At 40.6% G+C, this 15293-nt stretch overlaps 2 protein-coding genes across 8 annotated transcripts; one reads left to right on the forward strand and one right to left on the reverse strand.

Moving 5' to 3' along the window:
- The first annotated feature begins 260 nt into the window (after positions 1-260).
- Positions 261-14978, forward strand: NFIL3 (nuclear factor, interleukin 3 regulated). 7 transcript variants are annotated; one of them, XM_038124079.1, is made up of 3 exons: positions 261-479; positions 3372-4537; positions 10988-14978. In XM_038124079.1, the coding sequence occupies exon 3, from the start codon at positions 11181-11183 to the stop codon at positions 12552-12554; it is 1374 nt and encodes a 457-aa protein (XP_037980007.1). In that variant the 5' UTR covers positions 261-479; positions 3372-4537; positions 10988-11180; the 3' UTR covers positions 12555-14978. The 7 variants fall into 7 exon arrangements, with proteins under 7 accessions (XP_037980007.1, XP_037980004.1, XP_037980005.1 ...); XM_038124077.1 differs by lacking the exon at positions 261-479 and adding an exon at positions 1677-1814 and having other exon boundaries at positions 10988-14973; XM_038124080.1 differs by lacking the exon at positions 261-479 and adding an exon at positions 2182-2290.
- Positions 1642-2281, reverse strand: LOC119695477 (serine/arginine repetitive matrix protein 1-like). Its single transcript, XM_038124083.1, has 2 exons — positions 2191-2281; positions 1642-2111 (listed from the first exon to the last, which is right to left on the reverse strand). Exons 1-2 carry the CDS (start codon positions 2229-2231, stop codon positions 1679-1681), a joined length of 474 nt encoding a protein of 157 aa, XP_037980011.1. The 5' UTR covers positions 2232-2281; the 3' UTR covers positions 1642-1678.
- Positions 14979-15293: the final 315 nt, after the last annotated feature.

Consider the following 15293-nt stretch of genomic DNA (forward strand, 5'->3'; position numbering starts at 1 on the left):
GCCGCGCCCCGGCGGGCGGAGGCAGCGCGGGGCGAGCGCCCCCCAGCGCGCTGCCGCCGCGCCGGTTACGTAAGCGCGGGCACCCCCCGCGCCGCCCCCCCGCCCCCGACGGCGGTTATGCAATCGCAGCACACAGACCTACTGTACCGCGCGCCGCCCCGCGCGCCGCCCCGCCCCGCCCCCGAGCGCTCCCATTGGCCAGCTCTCGGCAGCCCCCGGCGCCGATTGGCTGGTAGTAGCCGCCAGTCACGGCGCGGCGCGGCCGGCATGCGGGCTATGAGCCCCGCGCCGCGCAGCCCTGACCTACTAACACACATCCCTCCGCGCCGCCGCCGCCGCGCGCTCCCGCCCGCCTCGCCGCCGCCGCCCGCACGGCGCGGCACCGCACCGCGCCCGCTCCGCTCCGCCGCCCGCCCGCCCGTCTAGCCCGAGCACCGGCGCGGGGAGAGGAATGCTCGGCGCTCCGCGGTGCGCTGCAGGTAGGAAGGAAGGCGCGCGTACAAAGTTGGGGTGCCCGCCCCGTGCTTCGCTCTAGCTTCGGGCTGGGGGCGGCTGTTGCTTATGGGGAGCCCAGCCAGCTCCGGCCGCCGCCGGGCGGGGAAGGGTCCGTCGGCGGCCCCGCTCCGCGAGGCGGCGGGCGGCTCGGCGGAGGGGTGGTGGAGCGGGAGGCAGCCCGGGAGATGCCTGCCGACGGCTCTCGCTGTCGGGGCGTGCTCGCTCCTGGAGTGCCGCGCTGCCCCTCGCGTGTCCTCGCAGCGAGCCCCGGGCAGCGCCCCCGGAGCGGCTCTCCCGCGTTGCATAATGTGCCGGCGGGGAGCGGAGCTGCCGCGGCGGACGCCGTGCGGGGCGGAGGGCTGGGTCCCGGGCAGCGGCAGCTGTGCCTCGGCCACAAAACCACCGGGAGCAGCTGCCGAGCCCGCCAGCCAGACCCAGTCCTCTTTCGGGCGGCGCAGGGGCTTCTTGCCCACGGGCAGTCGGGATCAATGGCAACGGCCCGGGACCGGGGCTGCGCTTGTCTCAGCCAGCCCTTTCCGTCACTTTTTGTCGCTGTTTTTTAGGCGCTGCGGGACCGATCGCATAATAGTTCCTGGAAATGTTGCATTATGTAACCACAAAATATGCTGGCAGCGGGGCTGGGAAGAGGGAGCTAATTATGCGATTTTATAATCTCCCTACAAAGAAACTAGGACGATCTCGCCCCGAAAAAAAAAAGCCCCCCCAAACCCGTAACTGTAACAGGTTTGGTTAAAGTGTGTTTATTAAGGGAAGTAGACAACTGGGTAAGTGGGGAGGCGAGGCGCGCTCGCCGGCTGCGTGCCGGGTGCCTTAAAACGAGATCTGTGTTGGGTCTATATTTAGCCCCTTCGCGTTTTAGCAATTGTGGCTTCATGTGCTATTTCTGGTCTTTTCACCAGAGCCGTGCGTGTGTAAGACGTTCGAGGCATTTGCTCGGATTTTTAACTCTACGCCTTCGGAGGCGTTTTAGATCAGGCTGTATTTATTTTTCAGAGAAGGCGTTTCGCCTAGACGCCGTGGCATCCCTCTCTCCGGTACGGGCTTTCAGTGGAAAAAAATAATGAAAAGCAATTTTTTAAAAAACAAACAAACAAAACAACAGACCAAAACAAACCAAACGGGAATGGCTTAATTTAAGGAAGAAAGGCGTTTACGGGAGATCTCAGCCGCGCTGGAGGGGAGAGCAAGAGCCGTCCCGGCCGTGCCTTGACGGCCGCGGCGGGCGGGGGGCCAGGTGCCGCCGGCCCCCGTGGGGCAGCGCAGCGGAGCCGGGCTCCGGGGGCGGCCGCCGGTAGTAGGTCAGTGTGACAGACCCTATGGGCGGCGGAGCGGGGCGGGTGCGCGGAGCCCGACGAGTCCTCCGCGTCCACTTTCCCCTCCCGGAGGCTGGCGGGGGTCGCCGCCGCCTCCTTTCCCCGGCAGCCGGCGGGGCGCGGCGGCGGCGGGCGAGCGAGGGCTGGGGGCGCTGGCGCTCCCCCTCAGCCCTTTGTTCTGGGCTGGGGCGGCGGCGGCGGCGGGGGGGGGCGGGCTGATAGCGCGGGGCCGAGCGGGCCGGGGCCGTGCGTCGCCGGTCACGTAGGGGCCGCGGGGCCGAGCCGGGCCGCCTTTGTGGCGGGCGCGGTGCGGGGCCGCGCGGCGCAGGGGCGGCGGGCGCCGTGTCTCCGCAGCTCGGCCCCGCACCGCGCCCCGCGGAGCGTCCCCACCCCGCTGCCCATCACCCCCCTAGTCCCACCGTCGCCTGCAGGCAGGGATCGCCAGACAAAGGCCCTCGCAGGTAGGCACGAGCTGAGCGTTTTCTTTCGTTTCTTACGCAACGAACGACAACAACATCATAAAGGGGGAAAAAAATCATCATTGCCCAATTCTGTAATTTTTTTCGCAAGTCAGTTTGGCGTCGCAGTGGCTGTATGTTTTGTACTCTGGAGCCAGCTTGTGCTGTGTCCTCGATAGGAGCATAGCTTGAAAGTTGCTGACGAAAACTTGCCTTTCAAGATTAGGTGATTTTTTTTTTATTTTTTATTTTTATTTTTAATTACTAAAACGGTTCTCCAATAACTGAAACCAACATCACTGTGCTTCTGACCAAAAACCTCCCAGCTGAGTGCCCCAGCCACAGGCTTTATGTTCGTTGTACCTGCTATAGGAAGTAGCAGCAAAGTATTTAAAAAATGTAATATTCTTGGTAACTGCATAAACTTTTCTGCTACTTGATTGTTGGGGCCAAGTACAGCCTTGACAGTGAGGCTCTTTTGGACTTACTGTTGTGTTAAAAACAGCCCTGGGTTTTATGTTGGTTTTTTTTTTTCCTGTTGTCCTTGTAACTTGAATGATTGCACTTAGTTTCGTTATGTGTGCTCCAGTGTGTGTGTAACCTACTTTGAGTTATCTTTGCCCTCCTCAGTAATTAATTAAATCCAGAGCCTCGTTTGAAATATTGCTATGTGCATTGCTTTTGTGGTCCTTACTCAATCAAAATGTTGACTTTGATGGGAAACTCAAATGAATAAGGATTTGGTGTTTTGGCCCAAAAACCTGATTTAAACCAACAAGTTCAAGGACTACTGAATAAGGATTGTTAATAACATTGGCATTAGCAGTTATTGTTACAAATGCTCTCACATTGTAGATGTTTTTGACTGTTAAAATGCTAATAAGCTTTAGAATATTCTGCCTCCACTTTCATTTACTTTATATTTTTAACTCGTGCTCCAAAGGGCTCTTAACTAGCTTTCAAAATATCTAGCTTCCTGAATTTGCATCCAAAGCGTCAAGTCTCTGCTGTTTTGGTGGGGGTTGTTTTGCATTTTGTTGTGAGGTTTGGGGAGGTGATTTTTTTGTTTGTTTTTGTTTTTAAGAAACTGATGTGAAGGTGTCAAGAAGCTAAGAATCTTCCCATGGGCAGTATGAACTTACATGACCTCCAAACAGCTTATCTCATCTTAAGAAGGAGCAGTATATGCCTTGCTTTTGGATGAAATTTACAGAACATACAGACATTCTTTCTATTGCAATAGAGTCAAAAGAGAGTCGACAAAGATCTCAGCACCATGCTGCTTTTTTTCCAATCATTTATCTTGAACTAAAACTCTTAAATAAAATAAACCTTTAACTCATTTTAAATTGACTTATTTTAACAAATAGTTATGCAAACTAGTCTTATGCAATAGTTTTTTTCCAGACGGCAATCTCACTGCTGTTATAACATCACTGTGATGCAATAACATGAACAATAAAATCCTCTGTTCGAGTCTTATTACACACTGTTAAGCAATGTATCTGACTCATCAGCTTAATTGACTCTTCTAGGTGACCTTGCCATGATCATTACAGCCAGTTATGAGATATAAATGTGCTTAGGCTATGTAATAGAAAAAAAATGCAAATAGATGGCCAATTCCTGCAGTCCAATCTAAAATAAAATGACAATTGATTTCTGTGTTAGTATTTTACAGGGTTAAAGCATTACCTTACAGTATTTGAAAATATTTTTGTAGTAGCTACAAGATAATGTAACTGTCTAATACTCATGATAAGCATGACTGTCAAAAACAAGATTGCTTCTACCACATTTTTAGTCAAGACCAAGTATTCCCTTGTTTACACAATGTTATTTAAAAATTGTATTATAAGGTAGATCTGAAAGGAATCTAAAGCCATCTTAGATACCTTGTGGTTTTTTCCTAATTCACTTGTTGAATTGGTCTGTGTCCAAAATAGCATACAATGAGATTGAATTTTGTGACATGGATTAAATATATATTCTATTAGGAAAAATGCCTTATTTAAGACATGGCTTTTTTTCCCTTTCTTGAGTTGCTCCACCTTGGTGTAATTTTCAGTCTGTCCTGTAGTATTTGAATAATTAACCAGTTTTTGCTACAGAGATGTCTGCACAACAGCTGACAATGTAGATGCCAGTGCTCCAAGACTTCTCTTTGCAAGTGGAATGCAACCCAGCAAAGAAAATAATGCTCAGCATGGGCAGTGGTCTGGACCATCTCACAGAATTGGAGCCCTAAAGGTTGCTATTTCTCTGCTCTGTTTGCTGTGAGTGGTAGATAACAACAATTTACAGCCAGCGTTTATTTTATATATTTACTTCAGTTGTTATATAACAAGATGCATGTTTAGAGCATCAACTGGGATTAATTGACATAATTCTGCTGCCTTTAAATAGAGCCATATAAATTTAGGTCAGCTGAAGGTCTGGTCCATGGTTGGCATTTTAAAAACACAGTTCAATAATAGAAACCTATTTGTTGTCAGAATAATTAATATTTGATTTTGTGGACTTTTTTTTTTTTTTTGTAACTAAGGGAAACCTGAGATTGTATTTCCAGAACATGGTTGCTATTAAGTTAAAGCTTTTCACAGTCTAGTTCTTCCTGCTGTCAAGTAGCTATTGAAATGAGAAACGTACTGTCATAGTACTGTAACTTCAGTAACAGTTGTTTCTACTGAGGCTTTATTAAAATACTGGAAAGTGATATGATATTATTAAATTCCATATTTACATATGTATACTATATATATTACATATATGAAATTAAATATTTACACAAGATATACTTATTTCTTCCTCAGTTTTAAATTTTACCTGGTGCTATCAGTAATATTGTTAGATCTTGTTTTTCACCATTTGAACCAGAGCAATAAGTTGCTTGTTTTGGGAAACATGAACAGACCTGGGAGAATCATACTGTCTTCACAAGGAAATGAAAGAAAATGTGGGGCAAATTGGCATTTATTAAGCTTCACTGACCTTTTCTGAACAACAGCTACCCTTAACATATGTTGTGTGTTCTCCAAATAGAAATTATATTTCTGTAATTTACCTTTGGTGAGCAGGCCATACTTTAATGAGTTAATTTGTACTTCTTAAGATAAGCTGTAACTTAAATAATTTTTCTGACAAAGAAAGCCTTTTGTAAAAATTACGTATGACATCAGCTTTCTGGGTACAACGTGGAGTTGGGTAATATGAATTTGCAATAGTATTTCAAGTTCTATGATAATCTTACTTATTTTTTTCCTTAAATTTGATTGAACAGTGTCATAATAAATGATTTCTGATGTGCCTGATGGAGTATATTTTGTGGACATATTCCATTTTTTTCCTTCAATAACACGATCAACATTTTAGCAAAAGTGGGTCATCTTGTACAAAGTTATCATCATCAGTGTTCCACTGACCTAATTACACATTGGTCCTGAAACAGTAAGCAGTTAGGATGTCCATGAAGTTGTAGGAAAAGGAAACTGCATACAGGAGCAATACTTCTGCATTGCTTCATGCTGTTGTAACATATTCATGGTCCTTATGCACATTACTACATAACAGCAGAAATTGGTGGCAATACTCATATTGTAAATGCTTTTCCCCTTTGTGACTGAAGATAACCTGTCCATCATAGCATTAAATGCAGTCACCTAGGTTTTCTTAGAAAGTTTTAACTTCATTTATTCTATGTTGTCTAGACTCTGGCCCACAAATCTGTCCCAGGGATATCACTATTTCAGTGTATCCAGCATTAAAGCTTTTCTTCAACAGGAACATGAACTGAAAAACTGTTACAGGTAAAGGGCAAGAAGAAGTATGTTGAAGGATTTCAGTGGAGATTGGAAATACCCTGGATTTCTGAATTAAGATAGGTAGTGAAAATGATAGGTGCAGAGTTTCACAGCATAATTTTTGTCTCTGGAAAGCAGTAGAGATACTTTATCTCCAAAAAGTTTTTCAGCAGTGTTTAGGGAGGCTGTGCACGCACCACCTGAGCTTAAACTCTGCTTCCTGTCCCATGTAGGTGATGAGAATGATATTTTTTTCTGTACCTCATAAAAGTATTGAGATAGATAGCATCTGGTTTTGGAATACTTTGAAGCTAAAGTGCAAAATATATCTTTCAGTTTTCCAAAATTTGGATTGCAAACTGGTAACTTTTGAATCTATGAACAATTTCTATAGCAGCTTATCTGGTATGTAGCCCAGTTTTCTATTGATAAACTGGGGCAGAATGGTGGCATTAAATTATTAAAGATACATATGCAAAATGTGGAAAACATCAACTAAAAATAAGCAGAGACATTAAGGCAAATGCAGTTGTTTTTCTAGAGTGTGCCATATAGTGGTGGTGATGATAGATGTTTTTTCCCTAGAACCAAAGAAGCTATATGTAACTGTTATTCTCTTCCATTTGATATCTATTCCTTTTGTAGACACAATGATACAAAACTGAATTGTGTTTGAGAATCCAATGCTAGAAATGGGATTTCATTTAGTGTGATAGAATCACTATCAAAATGCGAGAGCTGTAGAATTAAACAGTTATTTTATCGGAGGATATGTTTGAAAAATTATGCTTGGATATGGCATTAATTATTTTGCTAAATATAAGTGAAAGCATGCAGTTACTCTATGGAGAAGCTTAGGTACATGAGGAGGCTCCCATATATTCTCTAAAACAGAAATTATTTATGTAACTAAATTACACAGAAGAGAGCAAGCTTGTGGCCTTGTCCTCCAAACCCTGAGACCTTTCAGTTATTACAGTGTGAATACGTAAATCCCCAGGATCAGATCTTGAATGTGCCATGTTGTCACTTCAGTATTTTTTGAAGTCCCATGGATAAATTAATTTTTGTGATTTCTGCCTGCATAATTTTTTGCTTCAATAGCATGAGTCCTATACAACAGTCTCATTAATACTTGGATCTGGGATTGTACTCTGCTTCTGCTGAAGTCTATGGCAAAATTGCTGGGGGAGCAAAACTGGCTTTGTAATTAAGTTAATAGGGTCGAGTGTTATTACATTGTAGAATTGGCACTCAATGCCATTAACATCAACCAACCAAATGTTGGTTTTATAACACTTTATGAGGGAGCGATAAAGCAATTGAAAAATTAATCATAAGGGAAAATATTGGAATTTGAAATGTAGTCAGAGGAATCATTACAGTTCATTAATTTATGTTTAAATACTCATGTTTTCCAATGGAATTATAAAATGCAAGTGAAGTGAAGGGAAATGGCTGATTCTATTGAAGGCATGTTGCCATTATCATCAGATGGAATTTAATTTGTTTACAGACTCAGCATTGGGCTGATCCACACAGAAAAAGTATTACTAAACAAGGGTTTTGACTTCTGTTTGTAAAGCCATAGTTCCAGCCACCATAATAAAAGTGCTCAGGAAATACAGAAAGAGTTAAAGATGTTTTGTTGTTTTGTTCATTCACGAAAGTCACGGTATTAGGTGTAACTGCATAAATAGCAAACCCGTGTGACTGTGTCAGTGGGTTACGTGTCTGTCTTGACAGCTTTACTGATGAACTCTGGCAGAGAGCAAAGTTGAATACTGCATGCAAAAACACAATCATTTTGATACATGCTTAATATTTGGTGGATTGCTTGCTACTTACGTTCTGTCTGTTTGTGCCAGGAACAATGTGTACAGGAGGGAGACTGGCCAAAACAGGAGTTAACAGTGCTATAGTGAGCAGATTGGGCCATTCCAGTGTACAATCTGCAGATGTCCCATGGAACAAGGGACATGAATTCTGCAGCTGGTTGGGCTAAGTTCAGCTCAGTGCCAGTCTTGGGCTTGCAGGAGGTGATTTGGACATGCAGTTGAGTTTTTATCTATCAATATGGTCATATTGATGAACTATGTCATTAGTCTACATTCATTTAGGAAAAAATCAACCCGCAATCCAGAAACGTTTTTGCTAGTTATTATTATTAGGATTTTTCCTAGACCACAGTGTTGGACACAGAAGTGGAATAGCTTTGAGCTGGAGACCATACTGATAGACAAGGTCCAAATTCTCCTGATATGGTCTTGTTCAAGACTAAACATTGTTTTCATATCACATGGAAATAAAAGATGGGAATAGTATAGGGAAAAAATACTTAATCTGTGTAGGTATGGTTTTGTTCTTCTAAAATATCTAATTATTCTATAAGTACTTCCTTGTTTATGCTACCACTTGAAATAAGTGTAGATGTTCTAGGCTATATGGCACACATACACACACACACACACACACACACACATATATATATATATGTGTGTGTGTGTGGTATTAATAATGGTGACATATGCATATTAGTGTGTGTTTTCTGGGAGAACAAATATTTTGATTTGAGTGTAGCTCTCTGGTATTGTTAAATTCAGTAAGAGCTGTGAACTGATAAGGACATGAAATTTCACAAAAGTTGTTTTGATCACTTTTTGCTTAGGTGAGAGTTGGCTGAGATACATACTAAGAGACAAGTAATGATTCCATAGGTATTGAGTACATGATACAATTTCCTGCTGCGTGCCATGGTATGTGTGTGCTACTAGTACATGTCAATACAGTGATAGTAGTGGATCAAGACAATTATGAATCAGTAACTGTGTACTCCCAGTTCTACAGGATAATGAAATCCCAGTATTCTAGTAGTGTAAAATGATGCTACAGAGACTGAATATTCTACAAATGTGACAAAAGGTGAAGTGGCCTTGTCTTCTCTTTTTTTGTTATTGTTTTAAAGTTTCAGCAATGATTTTTTTTAAGTGTTGAGTTACACTAGGTTTAAAATTATATACATATTAAATAAATAATTGATTCCCTGAATCAGTGAAATGGACAAAATGTCTATACACCTACTTCAGCAAATCAAACTGTACTGAAAATTTGGAGAAACAGATGTTGCATAGCTGTAGGGTTCATTTTTATTTTTAAACCTGATCCAGCTCCTTCAATCTTGACAGAAAGCTCCCTTTTGACTCCACTTGAAATTTTTAATCAGGGTCTAACTATGTAACTGTTTGTGTATTAGAGGTACACTTCTTTTCAAACATGACAATTTGTGGTGCTGCTTTTGCACTAAAATATTAGATGCTGTCTTTGGTGTGGTTGGTGTCTAACTCTATTTTTCATTAGGGCTGTATTATCAAAGACAAATAGTTACATGTCAGTAATTAACCACGGATTTTAGGAAATTCTACTTAGTTGTTCTATTAAATGTGTTAATTTTTTCATGACAGAAGAATTGGCATGGTTTCATGGAACAGAACCCAGCTTGAAACCTTAGTCTTTATGACCCTGCTTAATTGTTACTTCATCACTCATTCCACTTTGCCTTCTGGAAAAGACAAAAGAAACTGGCAAAATACAATTAATTAATTCTTTTATAACTTTCTTGACTGATAATGTTAAAATTAGTTTCATTAGTCATTGTAAAAACATTCCCAGTAAATAGAGACATTAATCTGAAGTGGCTGATTATTTAATTTTTTTTTGTTTGTTTTCTGGTTGTACAGGCAGGAATGATTGCTGACTCGATAGTCAGTTCTATAAAAGCACTTGGCACACTACATTCTTTTCACCAGGAACATGCTTGACTGTAGAAAATTATATACTGAGAAGATGTGTCTAAGATCAAGACCAAGTGATCTTAGCATTTTTGCATTAAAAGGCACTAAATAAAACAAAGGCCAAGATAAACTCTTAAGTTCAAATTTAGTTATTAAAATGGTCTGAAGCTGAACATTAAGCTATTTTTTATTTGTTAATGGTAATACTTCTGTGTCTAAACTTTTACTTCAATGCAAATACTGTTTCCTGGAGGTGTACATGCCTCAATGGTATTAAATTTTACTTTGACATAATACAACTATTTGTCAAATGCAAATTTTTAATTAAATGTTGTTTCTCTAATGTATTTTTCAATACGGATTTTAATATTTTCTTTTGTAAGATACTAAACAAGTACATAATTTTTTTGTCAATATTATTTAGTTAGGTACTTTCCCAAATTATGTGTGTGGACTTGCTAGTTTGAATTAAGGTGATGGATACAAACACTTTTATTTATTTTTATATATATATATATATGTGTGTGTGTGTGTGTGTGTGTATGTATTTTTACAGAATTCAAATGCAGCAATTAAATGCTTAATAAATAAGCATTGGACGATGGATAATGGTGGTATTTTAAGACAATAGAAAGCATTCCTTCTTCTCTAAATCAGCTTATGTTATTTTTAATCCTTGAAGGACCCAAATATATTGCATTTCTAAGTCATACACCACAGCTGTTTTCAGAAGAGCTTTAATGTGGAACAGGATGCTTTGCAATGCTGCTCATCAACATGCTCCGTGTCCTGCAGTTTAAAGTTTTGAAAGGCTTTAGTTTGGCTAGTGATGTCATGAAAGGTTCTGTGACAGCATTACTGTAGGGTCAAAACTCAAATGTTTTTTAATTGATTCTTCCTTGGATCATATAATATTTGTTTTGGAAGCAAATCTGCTACCTCTAGGTGTCATGAAATTTAGAATATCAGTAGTTTCATAGTTGAGCTGTCTTCAGATCACAGCAGGTTTTATGAACCAAATTCTTGTCTAAAATATTTGTCAATAGCTACTTTTGAGTGTTTTGATCCAGCAATTCCTAAATAGTAATAAAATTCTCTATTTATTTCAGGTTTTTAAGAAGATTCCCATTGAATCTGCCAAGAAAATTGGCTCTAGACAGACATTTCTGTCTGAGATCATGAAAGAAAAGGAAGAATGTGTGTGGATTTAAAATTACTTTATTTACCAAGTTGTGGAGTGAGAAGTACTGAGGAGATAGCTTGCTCTGTTGCTCATTGTAGATCCTCTGCAAATTGTTTCTGATGCAGCTGAGAAAAATGCAGACCCTTAAAAAGGAGCACGGACCTGTTGACACAAGTAGCAATGTGGACAAAATCATGGTACTTAAGTCGACCTTAGCAGAAGTATCTGAAGAATTGACTACAAATGAAGATATACTACTTACTGAAGCAAGTAGTGGAAAGAGCAAATCTTCAGCTTGCCGGAGAAAGCGAGAATTCATTCCAGATGAGAAGAAAGATGCTATGTATTGGGAGAAAAGGCGGAAAAATAATGAAGCTGCCAAAAGATCTCGTGAAAAGCGACGACTGAATGACCTTGTCTTAGAGAACAAACTAATTGCACTGGGAGAAGAGAATGCCACTTTGAAGGCAGAGCTGCTTTCATTGAAGTTAAAGTTTGGTTTAATTAGTTCTGCGGCCTATGCCCAAGAGATACAGAAACTCAGTAGCTCAACAACTGTGTATTTTCAAGATTATCAGAGTTCCAAATCAAATATTAACTCATTTGTAGATGAACATGAACCATCTATAGTTGGTAGCAGTTGTATTTCTGTCATTAAACATTCTCCTCAAAGTTCAATGTCTGATGTATCTGAAACATCAACTGTAGAGCATACCCAACCAAGTCGTATACAAAGCAACTGTAGAAGCCCCGAAAATAAGTTCCAGATTATAAAACAGGAGCCCATGGAATTAGAGAGAGAGCCAAGAGATGACAGAGGTTCATATAAAGCATCCATATATCCAAACTACATGGGAGCTACCTTTAATGTGTACTCACATTCTCCTCCTCTCTTGCAAGTTAATAGGTCCTCCAGTAATTCCCCGAGAACATCGGAAACTGATGATGGTGTAGTTGGAAAGTCATCTGATGGAGAAGATGAACAGCAGGTTCCTAAGGGTCCAATTCATTCCCCAGTTGAACATAAAAATGTTCATGCAACAGTTAAAGTTCCAGAAGTGAATTCTTCAGCTTTGCCTCACAAGCTTCGAATCAAAGCCAAAGCCATGCAAGTTAAAGTGGAAGCAATGGATAATGACTATGATGCAACACAGAAGTTGTCGTCACCCATTGACATGTCCTCAAAAAGACATTTTGAGCTTGAAAAACACGGTGCGCAAAACTTGGTGCATTCTTCCCACACTCCTTTCTCGGTTCAAGTGACTAATATCCAAGACTGGTCACTTAAACCAGAACTCTGGCATCAGAAGGAACTCAACGTTAAAATTCAGAGTGGTTGCAAAACTGGAGTTGTTGAAATCCAAGACAATATCTACAATGTCTCTGAGTCAGAGAATCTCTATTTGAAGCAGGGCATAGCAAACCTATCTGCAGAGGTTGCTTCACTTAAAAGACTTATAACTACACAAATCTCTGCATCAGACTCTGGTTAATTTACTACTGAAAAAAGGCTTATTGTTTCAAAGGATGTCATTTGCAGTAGATCAATATGTTTTGTATGATGCTGAATTTTCACTGGACTTGTGATGTCATTTCACTGTAATGTTCACATAATGTCTGATTGGTGTCTTTTTGTGCACAAATTGTTATGAAGACTAGGTTGTGCTATGATCACTATGCCTTGAGTATAGTCAAGTAGCCTGTACAAAGGCTGTATATAGTGGACTTTAATTTCTCTTTGTTCTACTACAAAGCGTGCAAGTTACCAGTTACAATAAAATATTGGTGACAAACATAGAACATCTACTCCAGTTCAGTTGATTTTATGAACTTGTAAATAAGTTATTAATTAAAAACTGGGTTTTTTCTTACACTGTGCTCAACTTCACTTACATTTTTGGGTTTTGCAGCCTAACAACCAAATTACAATTTACAACATGTGTGATCCTTCTGGCCACCTTTTTCCTTAACATGTTTTTTAGAAGAAAAGTGAATATTTATAAATGAAACAGTACCAATTTATAGCCTTAGCCTTCTTTAACTTATTTCTTAGTAGAAATTAACCAAAAGCCCTGCAAATTCTAACCCAGTAATTAATATCAACAACCTTTTCTTTTCTCCTTCAATCTCTAAATGAGACAATAATGAGTTTCCTGAATGTTTTTGTGTGACAAACAATTTTTCAATATTATAACTTGGTGTTTTAGGTAAAATTAGTTAAGTCAGATTTGTGCATCTGCAAAGTTTTCAGAGCCTTGCAGTGACACAATTGGACAGCACCATCTCTGCCAAGGGGTGGCTTGCATCTGAAAGGGCTGCAGGCATGGAAAGTCAACCCCTCTTGCATACCAGCATTCTGTCTATGGCAGACCATGGGCCACCTGTACATGAAGCATAAGGCTACTGGATTCATAAACTCTGAGCTCAGCTAGGTAAATACTTACACAAAGGCTAGGCAATAGCAGTTGCGGAGTTAAAGATCATCTGCTATTTTAGTTCCCAGAATGGGACATAATGCAATTATGCATGAAGTAAGTCTTGCCAGCAATTTGTCCCTGGTTTCAATGGCTTAATTAACTGAACTGGAATACCTTGGCTTGCTAAAGGGCATTTTGCAAGAGCTTCTCAGATGTAAAATAGAGGCTGTGTGAAGAACTGCACAATCTAGACACTGCTAGCCCCTTACAACTTATGCAGATGATGAGTTCTTCACTTAATGACTGGACAGGGCAGTGATGCTCTTTGTCTTTCAGAAGAGCCATTGAACCATGGAGTCTAGAATTTTATCACATATCCTTGGTTCGGCTTACCAAAATCTTTCATTTTAAAACTAAAATTAATTCACAAACAAAGCATAAACTTGGCAGAGGTTCTTTTCATGATACTTCCCCCTTCTTTTAACGTACTAATAAATCAGACTAACAAATAAGCTTTTTCTGAAAAGGCTTTTTATTAATTGCCATACTGTATAATGAATTGAACCTTTCCATAGGCTTAAAATACTAATTAAGAAAACAATATGTAGGTATTGTTTTTTTAAATTAATACTTGACTTGAGTGAGAGGAAGTTTGTCAATTTTTTGGGGATATGAAGAGGAGTCTGAGTCACTCCTGATAGCTCTGAAGCTTGGTCCAGCAGTCAAGGCAATGGCAGAACTCCCTGATGTCAGTGAGGACAGGATTTGATTCTGTGCCTTTTCAGGAACTGATGATTCAGTTGTGTTCTGGGAGGACCTTCGCACAGAAATCACTGGTACTTTCTGAGCTTTTTTGAGCCTTCTAACTGCTGTGCTGTATTTGTGGCATTCAGAGTTGATAAACTGCTATTCTTTTTTCATGCCTTAATAATACAATAGACCCCATAGCTGGGCTCTGTATGTATTTGGTAATTAACATAGATGACATTTCAATGTTACTGAAAATAAGCTCAGGATTATTGCATGAAATGTAAAAATTTGCATTGAATGATGGGGATATGAGACATGAGGCAGTTATGGCTACTGTCTCCTTGCTTGCTAAGTATCTTCTGTAAGCAACAATAAAATTCTTTAAATATTTTGCATATTATTTATCACATGTAATGTGTTCAAGGAGAGGACTTAAAACTCTCAGTGTTGCCATCAGTGTAAGCCTAGATCTATTGGTTTTTTTTCCATTTCTTGTTAGAATTGTTTGTCATAATGGAAGAATGTTGTCCTCTTTCTAGCTCATTATATATTTTGTGTATCTGTTTTGTGCAATTAATACTTAACAGTAATGATGTAGTTAATTTGTTGAAGGATGTCATTGCAAGAAAGTTATAGCATGGAGCTTAGGAGCACAATCAGATGTTATTTATACTCCCTTTATACCTTAGTGTTATGCTTCATTTGAAGAAAGAAATAAATAATTTGTCTTTTGTTCAAAACCAGATATAACCTACCACATGCTTTTCTATTATGTTCATCATCATAGTCCAACACAGGGGCATTAATTTTGGTTGATGACCAATCTTCCTGAGCTAAAGTTGCTGTTTCTCCATCTAATACCTGGAATATCTTTCACATACCTATTAAAGGTACAAACTGCAAGAGTGTGGGTGGTGCATGCAAAGGTGGTACATGTGGGTGGTACATTATTGGCTACAGCTGCTGACTGAACTGCTCAATTGCAGTAACTGTTGTGTAGATGGCTTCCTCATGCAGAGCCCTCACCCTGCTTGCCCATCTTTAGCCTGCTTCCCCTCGGGATGT

This window comes from Motacilla alba, chromosome Z (genome assembly GCF_015832195.1).
Source record: "Motacilla alba alba isolate MOTALB_02 chromosome Z, Motacilla_alba_V1.0_pri, whole genome shotgun sequence".
Lineage (NCBI taxonomy): Eukaryota > Metazoa > Chordata > Aves > Passeriformes > Motacillidae > Motacilla > Motacilla alba.

Coding starts and splice junctions, on each gene's coding strand:
- LOC119695477 (XM_038124083.1), bottom strand. CDS start 2,231: ATGGGCAGCGGGGTGGGGACGCTCCGCGGGGCGCGGTGCGG. Junction 2,112..2,190: donor CTCCGCGGGGCGCGGTGCGG/GGCCGAGCTGCG, acceptor AAGGCGGCCCGG/CTCGGCCCCGCGGCCCCTAC.
- NFIL3 (XM_038124079.1), top strand. CDS start 11,181: ATGCAGCTGAGAAAAATGCAGACCCTTAAAAAGGAGCACGGACCTGTT.